Source organism: Fundulus heteroclitus, unplaced genomic scaffold (genome assembly GCF_011125445.2).
Source record: "Fundulus heteroclitus isolate FHET01 unplaced genomic scaffold, MU-UCD_Fhet_4.1 scaffold_220, whole genome shotgun sequence".
NCBI lineage: Eukaryota > Metazoa > Chordata > Actinopteri > Cyprinodontiformes > Fundulidae > Fundulus > Fundulus heteroclitus.
In genome coordinates this window covers 96,860-118,403 of record NW_023396632.1, presented here as the reverse complement: position 1 = coordinate 118,403, position 21,544 = coordinate 96,860, and the positions used below count along the sequence as shown (strand labels likewise).

Below are 21,544 nucleotides of genomic sequence, written 5' to 3'. Positions count from 1 at the left end.
CTGGGGATGGGGGGTGTCCAATCAACGGCAGTCAGGTTGTAATATTTATTTGGTTTTGTGGCTGCCTGACATCTGTAAGAATATTTTAGATCAGCGCCATGACTGTAAATAAATAACCATCCATGTCATGTCACAATGACTGTTTAGACTCTGATTTACATCTGTAATGTAATGGGGAATGACTGGAATGAAGATGATCGATGACATGATGGTGAAGTTGATAGCCTAAATAATTTGCTCTGCTCCTCTGCTGTTGAAATTTTCAGCATATTAACTCTAGAGGGGAGCAAAGTTATCATGTGGGGGATGTTGAAGTGAGTTACAACAAAGTTGGAAACTCTCAGCTGGAGTATCAGTAAATTTAAAGATGCACCGGCCTCCTCACTCATTGCCAGCCCCGGTAAAGCTCTGAAAAAATGATTTAATAGGTTGAAGCTGTGATCGCAGTTGCACAACAACAGAAGCATTTGCAAAAATGACCCCTAATGAATTCAATGACATTTTTTTTACCTGAAGCATTGAGCAGAGGGGTTGTGATGATGTTTGACATTACAGGTTTTACAGATTGTTTAGCTTTCAACCTCGACAAAGCAAGTGCACACGGTTTCCAAAAATAATGCCATGAATTGATTTTATTTTTAAAACTGACCATAAGATTTCTTTTAATCTTTGGGCTTCAGAAACAACTTGCTCTCCTGGAATCACATGCAGAGGTTTTCTGGTGCTTAGGAGAAGTTATTATGAGGAAGTCTTGCTACAGTTGTGGTTTAGGGCTGCCATGATCCTAGACTGTTGCAGTTGTGTTTACTTACGTGTCGCACCATTTTCTTTTTGTTTGTCTTATTGGATGGTGTTCTTTAATACCATGATGATTGTATATATTGTATATATATTTATATAACATATATAAGATCCTTGACATTGAATTTAATATTTTTAGTAGTGACCGAATGCCTCCATGACTGTATTGTTAAATAGATAAGAATTGTATACCTTAATTCCCAACATCCGCAGCACAGCCCTCTGCATACAACATATTGCCATAAATGGAACATGATAGAGATATTCAATTCCCCTCACAATTACACTGATCAAGAAAGTTTTTTTTATAGTCTTGTATTCCATCTCATTCTGATTTCTTTTTTTCCCTTTTTTTATAGTGGACCAAGCAGATCCATACGCTAATATAGCTGCCCTGCATTTCGACCAAATGCTGCAGCGGTTTGGCTCACCCATCATCATCCTCAACTTGGTTAAGGTAATAAGCACTTACAGAAACATTCCTCTGGGATCAGAAATCCCATTTGCCACAGAGACCTGGCCGAAGCTTCCCCCAACAGAGTTATACCATGATCATGGTGCATGGTAGCAAAGGCTTTGGCGAAATCTGTCAAAGCACAGCTTAAAAGTGTAGAGAGGGTACCTGCTTGTGCTGACAGAAAGTACTGCAGTTAGGCTTTGGGTTTATCCAACAGATTTAGCAATAAAAAATCTAATCCCTACTGAAGTTAGATGGTTAATGATGTCTATCCAGCTAAATCTAAAGTTGATGGGTTGGAAGACCTTTTTTTTAAAAACAAATGCTGCAGTAGCGAACTTTTGTAAAAATTTATTTTTTACATATGTCACAGGCCAAGGCAAAACCAGGAACAACTCTCCCCAGATTTGTTATTTACAGAAAGAGTGGAATCTAAGCTTTCCACTGATGTCAAACTTTGAAAATCAAAAAAATAATTAAAGAATATATGAGCACTTGAATGTTGGCCCTCTGAAAAGAAGATTAGTGATAAAAAAAAATGCCTCAAAGTTTCTTTAAAATCACCTGGGAAGATGGCTGGGTGTTAGCAAAAGCTGGTAATTTGACATGCTTTGCATACATTGCAGCAACAGGATCTGTTGTGGGGGAGGGACCTGCACAGTGTGTATGTTCAAATTTTAAACTAAGTCTGCAGTAGAAAGTCTCCAAACTCTCTACTGCAGCTTTAAGGTATTTATATATAGACTCTCAAAAATAGCCTATATATAAAAATAGCCTATATATAAAGTAGTGTTTATGAAACTGATTCACAAACGCAGATTTGTCTTTTAATTTAATTGAGTCAATTAGATCATCAGGAAGGCTTGACAAAACATACAGCATAAAACTTTTCTGGCAATTCACAAGTGGGTTTTTCCTTATTATAATTTTTTTTTGTCTATGATAAACAATTTAATATGTTAAAATCTGCAGATTTTTTTTTAATGATCAAAAAGCTTTGGAACAAGCTGACATAAAAGAAAAGCCCACCTAAGCTCCAAAAGCATATTATAGTTCCTATGGTTATGATTGCGCTGAAATTGTCAACAAAACTGAAAACCATGGGTTATAATTGCACACCATTTAAAGTTCTTACATGGAATATGGCTATTATTTCCTCCTTTCTGCCTTGAATAAAAGACAATCCACTCCATTGTCCAAAAACTGCCGATGACTTGTCACATGTACCAGAGGCCCCATGCACAACGGGGAGCTTATGCACAAAAACATGACGTACACCTTTTTCCAAACCAAATAACCCCACGAATAAATAATAAACTGAATGTGTGGACCACCAAAACAACTTCCCCACTGGAATACGGATGCAAGTTATTGATTGAGTTAATCTTAATTTACTAATTCTATTGATCGACTAAAGATTAATTAATAATCAGCCATCTTCCTGAAATCCCAAGTTTTCTCTTGTATCAAGAGGGTTCTTCCATAACACGAAGGGCAAAATTGTTTTTACAATATGCTGAATTTAAACAGGCACATCATATATTTTAGAAATCTATTGAGCTATCTGTATTTAAAGACTGACAAAATAAACAAAACAAATGTCATTTTCTCACACATTATTAAACTTGGACACATTTATGAAATTTAACAAAACAGGAGCCTATTAGGTTAATGAATAGAAACAAATAAGATGTAGATAATTAAATTGGTGAAAAACTTAAACTCCTAAAGAAAGCCCTCACTGTCCACTGTGCTGTTGGCTTCATAAGTTTTTCTATCATGTTATAATTTTTTTCCTATAATGCCCTCTGCTTTTCTGTCACTGCTTGGGTTGCCGACTGTCCTGTATTAGCTGGAATTTCCCTTATTTAAAGCCAAATTTAAGTGTCTGGTATGGAATGGACATCTCCCATATTTTGACTGCAGCCTTCAATTTGTATTTACATACATTAAATGCCACTTCTTGCCTTACTTGCCTAGACCAAGCACGTCAAAGTACAAGGAATGGTGCAGCTTTGCTTCTGTTTCTCCGATGAACAGCAGCCTAAACCCACGGCAGGCGTTATCAATTAATGGGATGGAACAAATCTAATCTAAGAAGCCATCAATAGACAATTTTAAATCGGTTGTTGGTTTAAATCCTGATTCTATTGTCTGACAAATCTGTGGTCATTTATAGCAGGTAAGCTGAGGAACTGTGCACTGCCCCTACACAAACAGCTGCTGACAGCGCCGGGGTCCCCAGCAAGAGTGGGAGCCATGTCATTTGATCCTGAGCTGAGCTATTCTAGCTGAAATTCACTATACGTTAGCCAGGTTTATAAAATTACCATTCTGTCTAGTTGATCAAGTCAATTTTAAAGAGCAGTTAGTACCCAATTTTTAACCAGAATTATTCTAAATGTACAAAGTAATTCTCACAGGCACATTTGACCAACCAGGTGATGTTACGATGCACATGTACTCATGTGCCCTCATAGCTGTGCATCATGTGGATGCAGTGCAGGTATCGGGCTGTCTTCTTGGCATCATTGCTATTTAAGGGTTCAACAGACTGACTTTTTGATTTCTTCTTTTTAAAATAGCTTCACATTGTGCTGCCAAGTCTCTAGGTGCATATTTGTTTACAGTCATGTGAATAAGCACAGGCGTAAAATTTGAAATACTCCAGACTTTGGTGTACTTCTGGAATCATTTACAATGATGGTGCGCATGATAAACGTGGGGATGTTATACTATTACCACAAGGAGGTCTTTTTTTGGACAACTTCTTGTCGAGTCTTTTTTAAACACCTAGTTTTGGAGCATCTTCTACACAAATTCAAGAACAGCTTGAAAAATATGATCAAAACTGAATCCAAAGACATTTATGTGGCTGCTGGACAGACTACAATAAAATGTTCTCTGTTCCTACAGACTCAATCTACACAAGCATGTATTTAAGGGCTATAAAAGTGGATTTTGCATGATATGTCCTCTTCTAGGTCTGAAATCTATTCAAATCAAATTTAAAACCATAAATGTCTTCAATATATGCATGTTTTGGGTTATAGGGTCTCTTAAATGTTTAGGTCTAGAACTTTTTCTAGCAAACTTTCAATATTTTTTTTTGAAGAGATGTTCTGGTGGCGTTTAAACAATGTGTCAGAGTTTTGAAAAGTAATTATGATTTTTTTAATGCAGTGACAAATCTACAGAGCCCATGAGATAGGATAAAAAACTGCCCTTTCAGAAGGAATTTATTGCAGATTATACAGCTTTTCTTTCATACTTTGGTTTAGATTTCCAGTCATGCCCAGCATGACAATCCTATGTGATAAAAAAGGAATGCCACTGGACTTCTTTTGTTTCTCGAATGAGAGACAAAGTTGTCTCCACCAAACAACAGCGGAAGCAAGTAGGATTTCCTTTAAACCCAGAAACGTTTTTTTTTTTTGTTTTGTTTTATCCATAAGACTATGTTATTGTTTTGTTCAAAATAATGATTCACTGTCTACTGCTTTTTCATGGGAACTTGTATGGTTCATAAGGTTAGGTTTAAGAAACGGATAAGTGGTTAAAACTTGTAATTAGTCACCATAATGAAACTTGCTGCATACTGTGTAAAAGGCGTAAAGTAAACCAGAAGGAATTGACATGTGTGACAATATTAGGATTTACGTTTAATCAGTTAAGTATGTTAAGGACGTATGTTGGTGTCAGACTGCTGCACCCTCGGCGCATAATGGAGCTTTATCACAGATGCTTTGTCCTAGCAGCTGTTAGACTTTATAATCATCTCTCCTCCCAACAAACTAAATGTTTACATCCCTGCTGTTCATTACACAGTTGTTTCCATTTTTTTGAGTCTGATGCTGTTTTTTTGTGCAACATTACACGTGCACTTTTAGTTAACTTTTGGGTCAACCAACTTAGTTGCATTTGATTTAATCTGAGTATACTATTTTTAATAGCAGAGCAGTATTTTCTTCTTCTGTTGTGGACTTTTTCCCCATACTTGCTATTAATACGCCTGGAATTCCTCAGTGTGGGACAATGAAGGATTACTCTATTCTGTTTTATTCAGTACAATATTAAGTTATTATTCACATTAACTATCTTTTTATGTATTTTACATTGTGTACATTAAATAGTATACTTAAACCAGCGCAAAAAAAAACCCAACCATTTCTATTCCCTCATTTTCCCTCAATTTCAAAGACATTAACTGTACAAATTAAATGTTCAAATATTTATGCATACTCATAGTTTCATTTGCCTGGATTTGTTTGTGCATGCACAACTAAACTGATTAAAGCTTGTACCCTTTTTCAGTAGTAAATCCACCAAAGTTTTTTTTTTGTTACATGAGGCCCCTGGTCAGAGAGATGGGAGTTTTAGATTACGTGTCGTCTATCATAAAGCGTCTCGCAAGGCTGGTTTCAGATGGCATGATTTTGCGACATCTCAAATAATTCAGAAATAATTCTGAAAAAAACGTTCTCTTCTCACTTAAAGAACTAGTATTTTATTATTTTTGGAAGCAAACATGAAATGTTCTGCATTCTTCAAGTGTTTATCTTTTTATTCGCTCTGCCTGTGGTATCACCCGATGGGTCGAATAGGACACGGTGGGACGTATGCCCTCTAAAGCATTCAATTGATTGCTTCTCATTAACTGTGTGCTCTTATGGTAAGAAGAGACGTCCTCAGTGGTTTGTGATTCTCAGCTGTTGAAATCCTACCTCAGATATTGACGTTTCTTTGTATCTCTATAAAGAAACTCGTGAGTAATCGAAGGTAACATACCACCGCACTCCTGGCTCAGTGAAATGGTAATTTCAGACCTTAAACTGATCTGAAGTTTTAAAGAAGGAATCCATTTTTACAATACTTGGAAAGTGTAGTTGAACCTATGCTATAACCTTCATATCCTTAAAGGGAAGCAAACGGATTGAATTGAAGTGTGCATATTTCTGTCTACTTCCACCTCGCTGTGCATCACATTGTACAGTTTCTGTTGGGTACCCAGACATATAATTTGTAGCTTGGATTTCCAGCTCACGTTGTTCCTCACAAGGGGGGGCTGCGAGAGGAGGGACCAATCACAAACCTCCGTTGTCCGCACAAGCGACAGCCATGTGAAATCTGCAGACCATGGGGAATAAAGGAGAGACCTGCCCCCCTTCTTTCACTGTATGCTCCCTCACTTATCCCAGAAAGACAGATAGAGGAATAAAATTGGACATTAACCATAAAGCCTTGACAGTCCACCTCTCCCAGTGGGGATACTGGGGTCAGCAGGTAACCTGTTAAGTCTGGGGTGTGCACATATATTTTTGAGGAGGAGTAAAGAACACATGGCCAAGCATGTGAATCCCCCCCCCACCCCCATGATCAAACTGGACTAAAGTGTATTAAAACATTTTCTGTCTCACAGAGGAATTTTTTTGATGAAATAATAAAAGGTAAATGTTTTAATGCTATCATAATTATTTGAATATCCTCTCACACAACCGAACTGATAAAAGGGAAAGGAAATGAACATGTGAGGAAAAAAATCATTTCACAGGGTTAGACAAATTTTACATAATTACTCTCATTATTTCCATCTTTTAAAATTTCAAAGACCAGCCTTCGCGTGTGCGCCATGTGTGACTCCTGCATATTCTGGCTCGGTAACTGCACTTTCAAACACTGGCGGACGTAATGTTTCCCGCATTACTCGCGTTAAAAACTCATTGTGGCCTTTGTGAGTGCATGTTCATGTGTAGGATACTTATAGTATATCATCTGCAAGTTGTGTGATTGTGTCTGTGTCTGACGAGCTCTGCAGAGTGGGTGTTTGGAAATGCTCTGGTAAGTTCGCTGGTTGCCATGTTGCTTGCCGCTGCTAGATGGTGTGAATGGAGATGTGAGCCTGCTTAATGATGCATCCATGACAATTATCACCCAGGGTGATGGGTCATAAAGGCACAATGTGGGAGCACACAAATAACTTAATGGATGGTCCAAGTCACAGAGACAGACTGACTGCTTCCCTTTTTATTGACGTAAGTAATTATTTTCAGGTTAGAAACACATGCAGCTGGAAGCAGATATTTACATAACCTGTATAAAAGAAAAATAATCTTCTTTTCTTCACTTTCTGACAATAAATTAGACTACACCTTTCCCATTTTAGACAAGTACTATACTTATTTATTTGTACTAAATACAAGAGTAGTAAAATCACTTTCCGTATAATTTCATAACTTTCTTCCATAATGTACATACTGTACATCACTATTTGGCAGCATTGCCCCACAATGTTTCTCAGTGGTAAAGTTATTTCAGCAGCATCATTGCCATCATGGGCTAACATTCAAAGCAGTAACCCAAAACATTATTGATCGATGCTCTCAATGCTCTCATTGCTCTCAATCCTTTCCAATTTCAACCCCTGAGTCTGACTTGCCGTGGACCAGGGGCGTGTGTCTGACTGAGATGCTTTTATACCCAAATGCGAGGCTATGGTTACAAAAGCATGTACCGTTTGAACCAATAGGAAAATTCACCTACAGTAGCCACCATTCAAGGGCAGCACTAAAACTGTTTTAAGACAAATACTGCAGAACTAAACAAGTTCACTAAAAAATGTAAAACAGTAACATTAAAGTATTGGCCTTAGGCCCAGTTTATATAGTTTATCTGCAGAAAAGGCTGATTTTGGGGTGGGTTTGATGCATTTAGTTGATAGGAATATGAAATCAGATTTTTATTTTATTTTATTTTTTTACTTTTAAGGATCTGACCATAGGATCACCGATCAGAGCCTATCTACAGAAAAATGTATTAATCAGTACATCTCAATTCTTTTAACTTTCGCCTCCACAACATTTCCAGTCTTCACTTAGACACTCAACTAAAGTGTGTACATGGTATTTTGCAACTTGATCCTTCTTTGGGGTCACTATTAGGAGGACAGGAATACATTACCAGTAAAAACTTTTGACACACCTTTTTATTTAGCGGATTACTTTTATTTTTCTTACTACCTTTGAGAACTCCTTCAAGACCTACCATCACCAGAGAGCTAAAATAGTATCTGTCAGTAACCTGGAGTACTTGCCTTTTTGATTCTACAGAAACGTGAAAAGAGGAAACATGAAAAGATTCTCAGTGAAGAGCTCTACCCAGCTGTGATCAATCTCAATCAGTTCCTCCCTCCTGACCACCGCATTGACTACATCGCCTGGGACATGGCCCGCTATACCAAGAGGTAACAAATCTGGCAGTGGAAAAGAATCTGATACAATGCAATAATTCTCCTATTCTTAAGTGTTTGTGTGTGTGTGTGTGTGTGTGTGTGTGTGTGTGTGTGTGTGTGTGAATATATATATATATATATATATATATATATATATATATATATATATATATATATATATATATATATATATATATATATATATATAAGAGTGACCATATCCTGAATTATACAACTGGTACTACAATGTATTGTGCATTCTCTCAGCTTAATTACTTAAAAGATGCTTTACTATAGTTTTCTTATAGAGTTCCATTTAAAAACAGTGAAAGCCACTTCTGTTAAGGTGGTGATTTTTTTAAATGGGTATATGTATAAAAAAAAACAAAAAACAAAAAAAAAACAAGATCACAGATAATCTTCTGAAGAAGTTAATTTCAAATCAAATCCTTTTCCTACAGACACATCTTGGACTGAAGTTATCTACACTCCCTAAGTTTATTGTTGCCATTTGAGCGCTTCTCCAAGCTTTGTCTTATACTTATGACATTATTGCATGAAGGAGCATATTTGTTTTTGTCATAGTTAATTTGTTAAATGAACTATGACTGTATTGTTTCCTATTTTGGACTAATCAAGATGAGACTACCCTGTGCAATATTTATATCTTGTTGTGCACATCTATCTCCAGCACATCTAACGCTAACCCTTAGTTTCCCAAGAGAGCCTTATCAGAAGGCCAAATGGGGGTAACGGCCATCAAAAAACTTTTTTCTTTTTTTTACAACCTTTCTAAAAAAGAATTATTTATAATTTGGATGCATGCTTTACCAAAGCATTCATTAAATTTTATTAAGCATGGATTTAAAAAAAGCAACCTTTGTAAAAGAAATATGTGTATAAACAAATTATAGCGTACATTATGAAAATATCAAATGAAAAGTCAGTAATTGCCTCCAAAAATCAGACCATTACATCTTTTCACTCCAAAAAAAATTAACTCCTTTCATCAGCGTACTTGATCTCCTCTACATGGATGACCCCAGTTGTCATTATGAACTTACTCACCTTCAGCTATTTTATCGTTGAAAGAAATGCCTCCCAGAGAAAACAGAAAGGTTTAAATGAGCCTCTGTTGTATCCTGACTTTTCCAGCCTGCAGTTTGTGGTCATTCTCACACTTGGATGTACCTGCCAGGAACAGCTCCACTAAAAGCCTGTAACAGGCTTGGCCAAGCATCACACATGACATCTTGTACCTGAACAGAGTTAACAAAAGTTTAAGTGGCCATTAGTCAGTTTTTCTCTGTTAAATGTAAGGAAAGATGAAAGGAGTTTTCCAGTGGATTGCTGCTTTTTTCCTATGTTATTTGGACAGCGGTTGCAACTTTTTGGTGGGTTCAAAGGTGGAAAACCCCTGTTTCACTGCTAAATACAAGTCTGTGCAAACTATGTGGATAATAAAAAGGGAACACAGAGAATTTGCAAAAAAACACTGAATTAAAGCAATTATTCGAAGAATATCATCAACATACATTTTCCCCAATGGAATATACTTCCTATAATAATATATCCTGTTGTAGAAAGGTGTAATCTGTAAATCTACAGCCATCCTACCAACTTTGTTTTGGTATATAGTGACACAATCTTTTTTTTTTTTTTTTTTCAGCAAATTATGCAACGTTTTGGACCGCTTGAGCATGATAGCAGAGAATGTGGTGAAGCGAACAGGTTTCTTCATCAATCGCTCTGACTTCTACTGCCACACCCTCAGACCGGACGACAGGTGAATCTTTGCTTTTCACTCTGGACTTTTTTCCAGTTAGAAGAAGAACCAGAAACACACACCGTTGTTGTCAACATATAAGCATCTAGACTAAAAAAAATAATAATTGTGAAACGTTGTCAGGAATATCTCACTTTCGATTCCTTTTGAGTGCGAAGATGAATCTTTTCGTACCTATGCAGGATGAAGTGTGTCAGTGTTGCTTGGGTTTGAAAGATATTTGTCCGTAATGGAAATGATGCCTGATGGCGGGTTTAACGCAGAGAAACTTTTCCTAATAAGCTAAGTAGATTGCCATCTCTGCACTCGGAGACTGGTTCCTCCATCGTCTGCATATTTTAATTGCTTTCAGCCACTATTACCATCCTGTTATGTAACCCAGCAGCCATACCCCAGCCAATATTTATTACCTTTTCTTCTGCATTACGTAATTATTGCTCACTTGCTTGGTTATGCATATTCATGCACACACAACCACTGCTCCTATGTAGACACTCACAGGAGTGGGTGAACTAAGTGACGGCACCTGTTGTCTTCATCTCACACAGGGGAACAGTTTATGTCTGAATTTTGTTCTTATAACAACTTCTTGGTTCAGTTACTTTATATTGCTCTGGGATATGTTACCATATGCATAACCTCATTCTGTCTTGTTTTAAAGGAAGTATCTGAGTTTGTGCTTTGACAAAGTGCACTTTGCATGACAACACCCCTTAATTTATGTTGTGGCTGTCCCAAATTTTAATTTGACCAACCAGAAGCATCCGCTGATTTTAATGTTGCTCTTTGAGAAAGCAGGAATTCAATGAGCGTATTAAACTTGAGTTTGTATATATATATTTTTTAAATCTCATACTTTTGGACATTTCAAAACATAACTAATACCATTGAGTTGATATTTAAAGAGGTGGAAAGATTTCTAAAACTCTATAAGCTAAACAATAAAATATAGTTCCCTACCTACCACCAAAATCCTTTATTTAGTGTAGTTTGAAGATCAAAATCAGTCTTAAACAAGCAAGGAACCTCAATAGTGTCATAAATATTTTGATAGCTGTTATCAATGAATAAGCTCAAAAGGTTTCTTTAAATAAACAGAAAATGGCATAAGAACATTTACTCAATGTAGTAGAGTAGTAATAGAGAAATTTTTTTTAACCTGGTAAATTAACTTTTTGTAATTTTTCAGGTGGAGAGATGTGGGTGGATCCGTTACATCCACTGGACGACTACAGGTACATCACATAGTTTTGGTGTAACTTTGCCTCGCAGATTTTTTTATATGCAACTTTTCTAAAAGTCGCATTACAAAAAACTCTAGGAAAATTGCTTTGTAGTTCATTTGAGATTGTGATCATTATAATCCAACTTGATCTCTACGCATAACAAAATGTGGCCAAAAGAGAGACTGCAGAATCTGTTAATAAAGGGTTGACTCATCTGTATAATGCGGTTTCCTTGCTTCCTCTGTCAAACGTAGCCATTGCTTTCATGACATCCATAATACTACTTGAGTTTTCTAAAAATATTGTAAAACTCAAGTAGTTTGGAATTTGAGTAATAGACGGTCAATGGAATAATCTGGAGTTTGTTCTCAAAGTAATGGAAGGGCCCTTTAATTCGAGGCTGAAGGAGATCCTACAAATCAGACACCAACTTCAACATTGCTAGCTGACAACAGTCCATAGCCGTAGTTACAGTGCTTATGTTGTGCATAAGGCACAGACACGTCAACTTGTTATTAAAGATGCAGAGAAAACCTATAGAAAACAAGTTTAGTGATTTTTTTTTTTTTGTTTGTTTCTAATATCATTTCTTTTCTTTTTTTTTTGGCAAATGCTTGTGCTGTCACCAAAGGGGACTCACCCTAAGGGGTCAGTTGTGTCAAATCAGAGCTTTAAACTACAATAGGAATATCTTTCTAAAATTAATTTAAAAATATACCAAAAATATATATATATTAAAAAAGTTGTAATAATAACAAAGTAGTAAAAGATGTATAGGTTGGTTAAAAAACGAATATTGGAAAAATTTATGAATAATTATTGAAAATGTTTTGCAAGATTTTAAAGTTTTCAAGCGTTAGGTCATTGGCGGCAAAAAAAAAAAAAACTCCCTAATGGCCGTTTGAACTGGGAGGCTAGACTTTAAAAATACTGAAGAAAAGTAGGGACCCATCCACCCCCCCCAAAAAAAAAAAAAAACTCCCTAATGGCCGTTTGAACTGGGAGGCTAGACTTTAAAAATACTGAAGAAAAGTAGGGACCCACCCCCCCCCCCCCCCCCACACACACACACACACACACACACACACACACACACAAACATTTAAAACTCGGCGTGATAAAAGCCCGCAGTAACTTGTTTTTGATTTAAATTTAAAGTATGTCGCTGGACTGCAGTGTTTAATATTTTCAATATTTTCAATCCTATTTTTTCACGTTTGGTCTTGGAGATAAATTACCCCTTGCAGGTTAATAAATACTTTGTTGTTGCAGACGGGTGTGTTGAGGACCAACTGCGTGGATTGTTTGGACCGTACCAATACAGCCCAGTTTATGGTGGGGAAATGTGCGCTGGCTTATCAACTGTATGCACTAGGAATGATTGATAAACCCAAGCTACAGTTTGATACTGACTGTGTCAGGTAAGACTCAATGTTTATAACAAGTTGACAAAGACTCACACGAGGACCATATGACTGCATATTTTATTTCAGTAAAGGTTTTCACGACCTCATTATTAAAGCTACAAGCTGCTTAACTAAAAAACACAACTGATATCATGGTTAATGTATTGATCTGACCAGTCAGCGAAATCTATCCTATTATTTGATTTCGTTGTTTTTGTTTTTTTGTTTTTTTACTCATTCAAAGCCATGACTGAAAAAAAATCTAAATTAAGACCCTCCAACATTGTTGTTACTATTATGTTGTTTTTTTTATATATATATGTGTCTGTCCCCTGCTCAATTTAGGTTATTCGAGGAGCTGTATGAGGACCATGGAGACACTTTATCTCTGCAGTATGGAGGCTCTCAACTGGTCCACAGGGTGAAAACCTACCGCAAGATTGCACCGTGGACGCAGCACTCCAAAGATATCATGCAGACATTATCACGGTATTACAGCAACGCCTTCTCAGGTAGGTGTGCCACCGACACCAGCAGCGATATGTGATTATTAATAGTTATCTCAGTGGTGAAATCCTAAGGTTCACCCATTGTAAAGATCTAGATTCTGTAAGGCCAGAGATATTTGCACTGGGTTTCTGATATGTATACCCCACAGTATCTTTGTGTCTTATGCCTTTTTTTCCCCTCCCACTAATACGTTTTATTGTGGAATAAAATCAATGTGCCTGGAGAAAGCCCATGCAGGTCTGTTGGAGGCTTGAACCAGGAAGTGTACGGTGACAGGATAATCCACCACACAGCTATGCAGACCTGGATTTACTAATGCTAAAACTTCTAAATGTCGCCCATAAATAGACTGCTTAGTGTCTTCGAGCTATCTACTGCCTTAACGACAAATAAGAGGACAACCAAGGGAATACTTGAAGAAGTTAGAAATGCATGAAAAAAAGCATCTGTGACTTCTGATAGAGCAAATGATGTGCTGTTGTTTCCTTCATTTTTTTCTTTAAATCAATTAGGGAACATATTGTGCATAGATAATTAGAAATGCATCAAAATGTAGTGTTTTGGCGGTATAGGCGAGAGGAATGTAGTGTCAAAATGTAACTGCATGTCCTCCCCCAGTTTCTGGGAAATCTGGTTCTTGTTTGATGTTGGCATTAACCTTATTGAATTACTAACACTAGGTTTAGGGAAATTATATTGTTTACAACTAGAATATTATATAGTTTGTCCTACTGTGTTGTTTAATTTACCATCAGTTTCCAGACATGAAGTGTACTCCACTGAGATTTTTTTTTTGGCTCCCATGACAAGAGGATGCTCTCATTTCCGGCTTATAATAATGTAAATCACACCCCAGCTTGTCGTTGCATGATATTTTGCTGACAAGAAAACAATTCTGAGTGAACAGTGATACTTTCATGACACACTAGTGAGTCAACCAGAATTACAACTGTTATAATTGCAGATAAACAGCGCTGCTCTAATTTACCTGCTTAGTCAACTTCCTTTTGTGTGTCTTGCCCTTTATAAAGGTCAGACGATCATTTCAAAAATGTAGGTCAGCTGGTGGGTCGGTTACTTTGTCCATAGTGAAGTGTTAAGTAGGAGTGACTTAAGTTATATTTTATAGGCACTGAAACAGTATTGCAGAAAGTACTGCATATTTCATCACGTAGTCACACAACAAAATCATGATCGCCAGGAAGTCCAATGACTAGAACTTGAACTTGGGAAAAAAAAAATATTAAAAAAAGCCTCTCTGTCTGAACACCTGGTATCTTCTTTCAACCTGTTTTCTAAAAGGAAAACATAAAATTACAACGTAAGCGTGATGTCATTTACTTGTCACTGGGCTTTCAAACTAATTACATCTCTTTAAGCTAATTGTCACAATGAGCTTTCTAAATAGTCCAAATCATGCCTCTCTTTTGCTCAGTTGTTATTATTGTAAAAAAAGGAAAAAGATCACGATTCAAGACTCTTGGCCAGATTTTTGTCACTTTCTAAATTTGTACAGGGAAAATCACTTCTTTGGCTCTCTAAGACCAATTATTGGTCACTTACCTTCGTGGCTGTTGCTGGGGAGACTGATGGGCAAAAAAGTAAAGATGGAAACAAGAATGTAACAACTATTTTCACCATACTTTCTTATCCTGCAACAGTGTATGATGTGAGCAATGGAGACTTTAAAGCTGGACTTCAATTCAGTGAAAGTGATTAGGTACCGGACATTATGAAAGATGCACTTTTTTTTTAGATCAATTTAGCAGTTTTTAATATAGACCTATAAGTTTTGTAGAATGCAGCTGAATGCTTGTTGAATGAAAATTACACTTGACACATTTCCATCCGAGAAATACATGAGAAATGGCACAAGGCTTGCTTTTAGCATTTTCCTAGTCTGTACAAGTGTCAAGACATTCCTCTATCATTTTTGATAGAGGAATGTCTTGACATTATAGATAATTTATTAAAAATAAATTTGCATACCATGTTATAACATGTGTTTAGAGTTACCGACTGATCCGTCAACATTTCTACGGTTTTCAGTTTGTAATGGATGGATGTGGAGCTTCAGATATAAAATGCATTTTTGAAGAGTTAAATGCTTAGAAAAAAACTGAAACTGAATTCCAAAAACTAAAGAAAGTAAACCAAAGTACATTACATCTTATAATAATTACATGTTTAAAACTGTCTTAAAATGAAATTATTATTATTGTTGTTGTCGTTATTATTACTATTATTATTATTATTAGAGATATTTGAGGATTTGAGTGTTGAAAATACTTGAATATTAAAGTATAGAATGTGTAGGAGACTGGATACAGAAAGTGTCAAAATGACTGCATAATATGGCCAAAAGTATTGGGCTGTCCTCCAAAATTGTTGAATTCAGGTGTTTTTAATCAGTTGGATGTGCACCAGTGTGTAAAAATTAAGCACCTCGTGATGCAGATTGCTTCTACAGATATTTGTGGAAAATTTCGTTAAATTTCCTTATTTCTAAGGATTTCAGTCAACTGGGCTGTGCTGTTACGTCAAAGTGAAACCAATTTGCTGCTCCAAAGTTTGAGGAGGGTTCCTTCATATTCAGACATGACTGCATGGCAAAAATGGCAGAATATGGTCCATAAAGGCATGGATGACCAAGTTAATTGTAGAAGAACTGATATAAACCTGATATAAAACATTTGGATTGAATTAAAGGGTAATTCAAGTCAGGAACTTCTTGTCTAGCATTCGTGTCTGATCAAACAATGCTGTCCTGAAAAAATTGTCACGCAATCGTAAACCCTGTCGCAGGCCTTTCCAGATGAGTTAAAGCTCTTTTCTGGGTTTTTTTATGGTGTTTTCAAGAACACTTTTTTCATTGACTTTTTTAAATCCATTTATTTATTTATCTTTCATTTATTTTTTATTTTTGTTTATTTTTTGCATGACTTATTTTGTAGATCTATCTATCTATCTATCTATCTATCTATCTATCTATCTATCTATCTATCTATCTATCTATCTATCTATCTATCTATATATATATATATATATATATATATATAGATATATATATATATATATATATATATATATATATATATATATATATATATATATATATATATATTCTTGCTGTACTGACGGCAGCAGGATAAACTGAACTAATTTTTTTTTTTAAGCACATGATGCTCAGTCCTGCTGCATGCATTTTATTTACAATATTTGATTCAAGGATAGCTTTGTTTTTTTTGTCACAACCTTTTACAAATGTATGTTGTATTTTTATTTTTTTTTTCAGTTAATTTCTTTTACATAGTGATTCACCTGTAATGTCAGTCTTGATATTACTTGGTGAAAAAAGCCTTTTTGACATGCTTTAATTGACCTGAAGTTAACTTCTAAATATCCAGTGTGTCTCTGCTGGAGCAACGTGCACGTGAACCAACGTGCACGTTAGATGGCACCAGACTGGGCAACATGCAGAACACATGCCACAGGCTGAGCACACAAACAAATACTGGGATTATGTTGCGGCCTTACAGACAGAAATAAAGCTCTCATAGACACATTTTTTGCAACGTTGTTAGAAGCTTGTTCATAATTAAATTTTCATAGGACTCAGTATTTGTATGGCCAGACTTAAATCCAGTGAAACATATCTCTGTTCTCACCTGTTGATATTTTCTAATCTTTTGTTACTGATGCTTGTGTTTGGACCCTCCAGATGCAGACAGACAAGATGCCATCAACTTGTTCCTCCAAGTTTACCAGCCGTCGGACGGTAAGCCACATTTGTGGGAGCTTCCGACTGACTTTTACCTTCACCAGAAGAGCACCATGGCCCTTCAACACAACAGACGCAGGTAAAGACACCACTATATACTATAATGCTCCTTTAGGTATTAGTACACACATAAATCAGTCTTATGGCATGAGCCTACATGCCTCTGACAGTTTTTATACACAGTGAAATTTAGGAAAAAATAATTTACGGTTTTGATTGCCCTTGAGAAGGTTTTGTTTGTTTTAGTGCTTATGTCACTACTGACTTGAAAAGTTGCAATTGGCTATTTCTGGGAAACTCTCTCTTTAAAACAGATTTTTTTTTGTGTGGGAGATGCTGCACAAATTAAATTTTTGTTGTTGATGAACATAAATGTTTGTAGCATCTGTACATTTAAGTTGTAGCCTTAAAACTCAAACTGAACACATAGAAAACAGAGAAACTTAAAATCAGAGATTTTTTGTTTGTTTGTTTGTTAAGGCAGAAACCGATTACTTACGTACCCTTTACTGGCAGATACCAGCCAGAGCATGGTTAATACAAACTACTGTGTGAAAAGTTTTCTCCTGAAAAACTTGGGCAAGAAACAACCAAAACGACAATGGTATGAAATGAGAATGGATTAAATGACCGCCTGCTTCAATGTGTACATAATAATAATAATAATAATAATAATGATAATAATAATAATAATAATACATTTTATTTGTATAGCTATTTTCAAAAAAACTGAAAGACACTTCACAGAATCAGACAAAAATACAAAATAGGAGCACTTAAGTACAAAACACAGGACATGAAACAAAATCTAAAAGCAAGACACTGACATGCTTGGCCGAAGACATTATAGAACACACAATAAGTATAAGACCGGACAGAAATTACACAGCAGTTCTAAAACGGGGATTTTAGAGCTATTATTTGATTGTGGATAGGTCTGCACATTCACAGATGTGTTTGGGGAGAAAGTAGCTAAGCAGAAGGCTTTATCGCCCCAGGTCCGGTGCTCGGTTGTGAGAAGGGGAAGGGAGGTAGTCACATGCTCTGTGTGTAGGTGTAGCTGCAAATAATCCATTGTATTATCCAAGGGGCAAACATTACGGGCAAAACTAGTGCTGTTGTTTCCTACACATCAGCTCTAAGCTGTGCCCTACAAACTGGTCTGCTCGCCAGGCACATGCATACCACGCATTCACATTTGACCAGTACGTCCAGCCAGGACCATCAGCAGACACACACCACTCGTCCATCACAACACATCAACTACTATCTTCTAAAGACCATCTTTGTCTCCACTGAAAACTAAAGAAAAAGCCTCATTGCTGCATATGGAGCCAAATATAAAGTTTTTCCTGGTGCAACAAGCAGCCGGTTTAAACCGGTGTTAGTTATAATGTAATTACTGAGGTAATAGTGCACAAATGACGCCATTTTATTAACATCTTACAGTTGTTCCAAATATTCTTTATACTCCTGACAGATTAAGGTTTAAAATCTTTTTTTTTTTTTTTTTTTTTTTTTTTTTTTTTTTTTTTTAAATTTACGAGCTTATTTTCTTCTTATTTGGTGGAACATTATAATTTTGGGAGCGGCCCAGTCAGTCCTGCCTTGAATCTGTGTGAGAATCTGGGGAGTTGGCCTCATTTCCAAACAGGTCAACATTTTTGTTTTTTCAATAAAAGCTAAAGAAATGTGTTCAGGCAAATTTCATTTGAAGGAAATGTCCCCTTAAAAAATCTTGGCAAATCTCCATCTCCCTATTTTTTTTTTTCTATTATGTTTAAAATGTACATATTTTGTCAAGTTGTGCCTCGTCTAGGCTGCATAATGTGGATTTTGTCCTGTCCATTGTTTTTTTCTCTCTTTGAACTTTAAAATAAGATGTAAGTATACACAACAACAAAATCAGAATCCCAACTTTAATCTTTTGGAGAGTCTGAGGAGGGAGTTAAAGATTAGGCCGAAGACAGCTGAGTTTTCCAACATTAAAGACTTGAAGCTGAAAGACAAGAGAGAAATTCTTAACCTGGGTGCAGAAACAATGCTTAAAGCTGCTCAGCGGTTTTAAGGGTTTTATTACTGTAACTCCAATGGTGGTTTTTCCATTGATTAGGGAGAAGGGCGTAAGTATTTACATACCATTTCATACAAATATAGAAATATTGTAATTTAGGAGATGCAGGTTTTTTATGACGAAGCCGTTTCTTCGTTAAATTAAAATATTACCGAGAAATCTTTCAGGAGTTTGAATAATTTTGTACTTAACCGTGTAAAGTGGACCAGCTCTGTTGGTAACACGATATTACATTGGCGTTTTTGACCCAGTATCATATGTAATATGTTGTGTATTCATGTCCCACGCTGTCTTGTTTTTTTTTTTGTTAATGCTTACACAAAAGTAGACCTAATTTTCTTTCCTGGACAACTAGCACCCATGGCGACAATGGCTCCATGAACTGGACTCATTATTCTAAGAAATTAGCATGGCTGCAGCTGTAATCAGTTTGGCTGCCACATATCGACTGACATAAGGGGCAGATCACAAAGTAAATCACTTTAAATGCATTTCTTCTTTTATAGTGCTGAATAACAGTCTGGTGCATTCAGCAGTACAGTAGGTGGGCATGCCAAGCCAATTTTCAAATCTAGGCTAAGTAAAAGCCCAGATGAGATTGCAGGCTGGAAAGGACATATTAGCCTGTAAAAAATGTTTTCTGAAAGGTTTATTAAATGTTATTTCTTTCTGTCTCACTTGTTTCCAGCTACACATTTTGGTGGTCAGAGGGAGTCCTGTCCTACTTACCTGTACCATATGATGAAGGTAATTTCCATATTTTGACTATTTTTGCAGCTAAACTGTGCTGCCAAGGCTTGTCTGCTCTCTCTGCTCATTAGGTTCCAAGTTCCAGGTTGGAGGTAAACCTTGAATCACCAAGCTACAATTACCGTTTGATTCCTCACCCTTAAGCCGTCGCCCACTCATTCCACTTTTGTTTATTTTAAAACTACTTCTAAACAGTTCAAAAAGCTACTTTTAAAAAAGCCAAATCATTTGTTCAGGCAAGGTCTGTTTCATGGGAATGCCCCCCTGAAAAAGATGTTGGCAAATCGCCAATAGCCATAATTGTCACATAAAGTAAAATATATTCTGCAAGGTGTGCCTTATTTATGCTGAATATTCTGGATCTGATTATATGATTTCTTCATTTTGTTGTGTTTTGTGCTTTCTGTAACCTTAACCCTTTAAAATAAGATATAAGTACACACAATAACAACCTCCTACCTCAGCTACCTAGAAGAAAGATCTGAAGAAAGAAACAAACTGTAGTTGTGGTTTTAGGTTGCTAACTTTATGTATTTTGACAAGCACTCTTACCTGCAACAAGGCCTAATACAGTTATGAAGTCAGTGTAATTTATTTCTATTAAGATAACTTTAGTTTTCCACAAATGTAAATATGAGTACTTGTACATACTGAGTGTGTAATTATGTACTTGCAGGAACTCCTAAAGGAAAAAAGAAAAAAAAGAATGAATTGGAAACGATCTGACTTTGGCAACTTTGACTGTATATTTTCTCGTTGCCGCACCGGCTTTGATTTTTATTTGCGTGTTTTATGTGAAAACTGTTTACAATGCTGCTTTTTTTCCTATTATGTCATGCATTCTTTCTGTAAGCAACCTTTGTCTTAATCTAGTTTTCCAATATTGCGTAAACACGTTGATCTCTTTCGAGCATAGCGGTGCACGTTGTTTCGGGAAGTCAAAACGCTGTTAATGTTCCTGAGTTCGTGCTTTTCCTTGTGCGTGCAGTCGCCTGCGAAGAGACGATGAAGACCGTCAAAGTGAAGAGGATGAACCAGTTTGATGAAAGTGTTGACATCTACACAGAGTTCTTTAAACCTTACGAGCTCACCTCCTTCGATGAAACTTTCTGCATTAGCAAGACTAACTCGGCGAGGTACGCGTGTGCACACACCAAAACATTTACGACTTAGGAAGTGAACGATTTTAATCAGCTCTCATGCTGAGGTTACTTATTCTTTTATGTGGCAATTGCAAATTGAGAGTCTGATTTAACAATTTGTGATGAATTTAGTATCTTTTTAGTGCAGCGATACAAAAGGATGTTGACTGAATGCCTTTTTAAAATGTGTTTATAAAGGGAACTAATGCCTAAAACGTTGGGAGTGGATCCAAGTCCATTCACTGTTCGCAAGCCAGAGGAAACCGGGAAATCAGTGCTGGGGTGAGTCCCTCTTTAACCATGCTCATTTTGGCACACCGGTGTTTATGTTATTGTTTTGTTTTGTGAGGTGAATCCCATGTCACTGTGCCCTTACACACACG

The 21,544-nt window shown here is 36.4% G+C and overlaps 1 protein-coding gene across 1 annotated transcript in view; it reads left to right on the top strand.

Moving 5' to 3' along the window:
* The window catches only part of fig4a (FIG4 phosphoinositide 5-phosphatase a), a 62,709-nt gene that overhangs the window by 17,528 nt on the left and 23,637 nt on the right, over positions 1-21,544 (top strand). The window contains exons 8-17 of the mRNA XM_036129816.1: positions 1,161-1,258; positions 8,365-8,498; positions 10,156-10,272; positions 11,462-11,507; positions 12,771-12,919; positions 13,250-13,416; positions 17,136-17,274; positions 19,958-20,016; positions 21,008-21,155; positions 21,360-21,443. Coding sequence (XP_035985709.1) covers positions 1,161-1,258; positions 8,365-8,498; positions 10,156-10,272; positions 11,462-11,507; positions 12,771-12,919; positions 13,250-13,416; positions 17,136-17,274; positions 19,958-20,016; positions 21,008-21,155; positions 21,360-21,443 — 1,141 coding nt within the window. The remainder of the gene's footprint in view (positions 1-1,160; positions 1,259-8,364; positions 8,499-10,155; positions 10,273-11,461; positions 11,508-12,770; positions 12,920-13,249; positions 13,417-17,135; positions 17,275-19,957; positions 20,017-21,007; positions 21,156-21,359; positions 21,444-21,544) is intronic.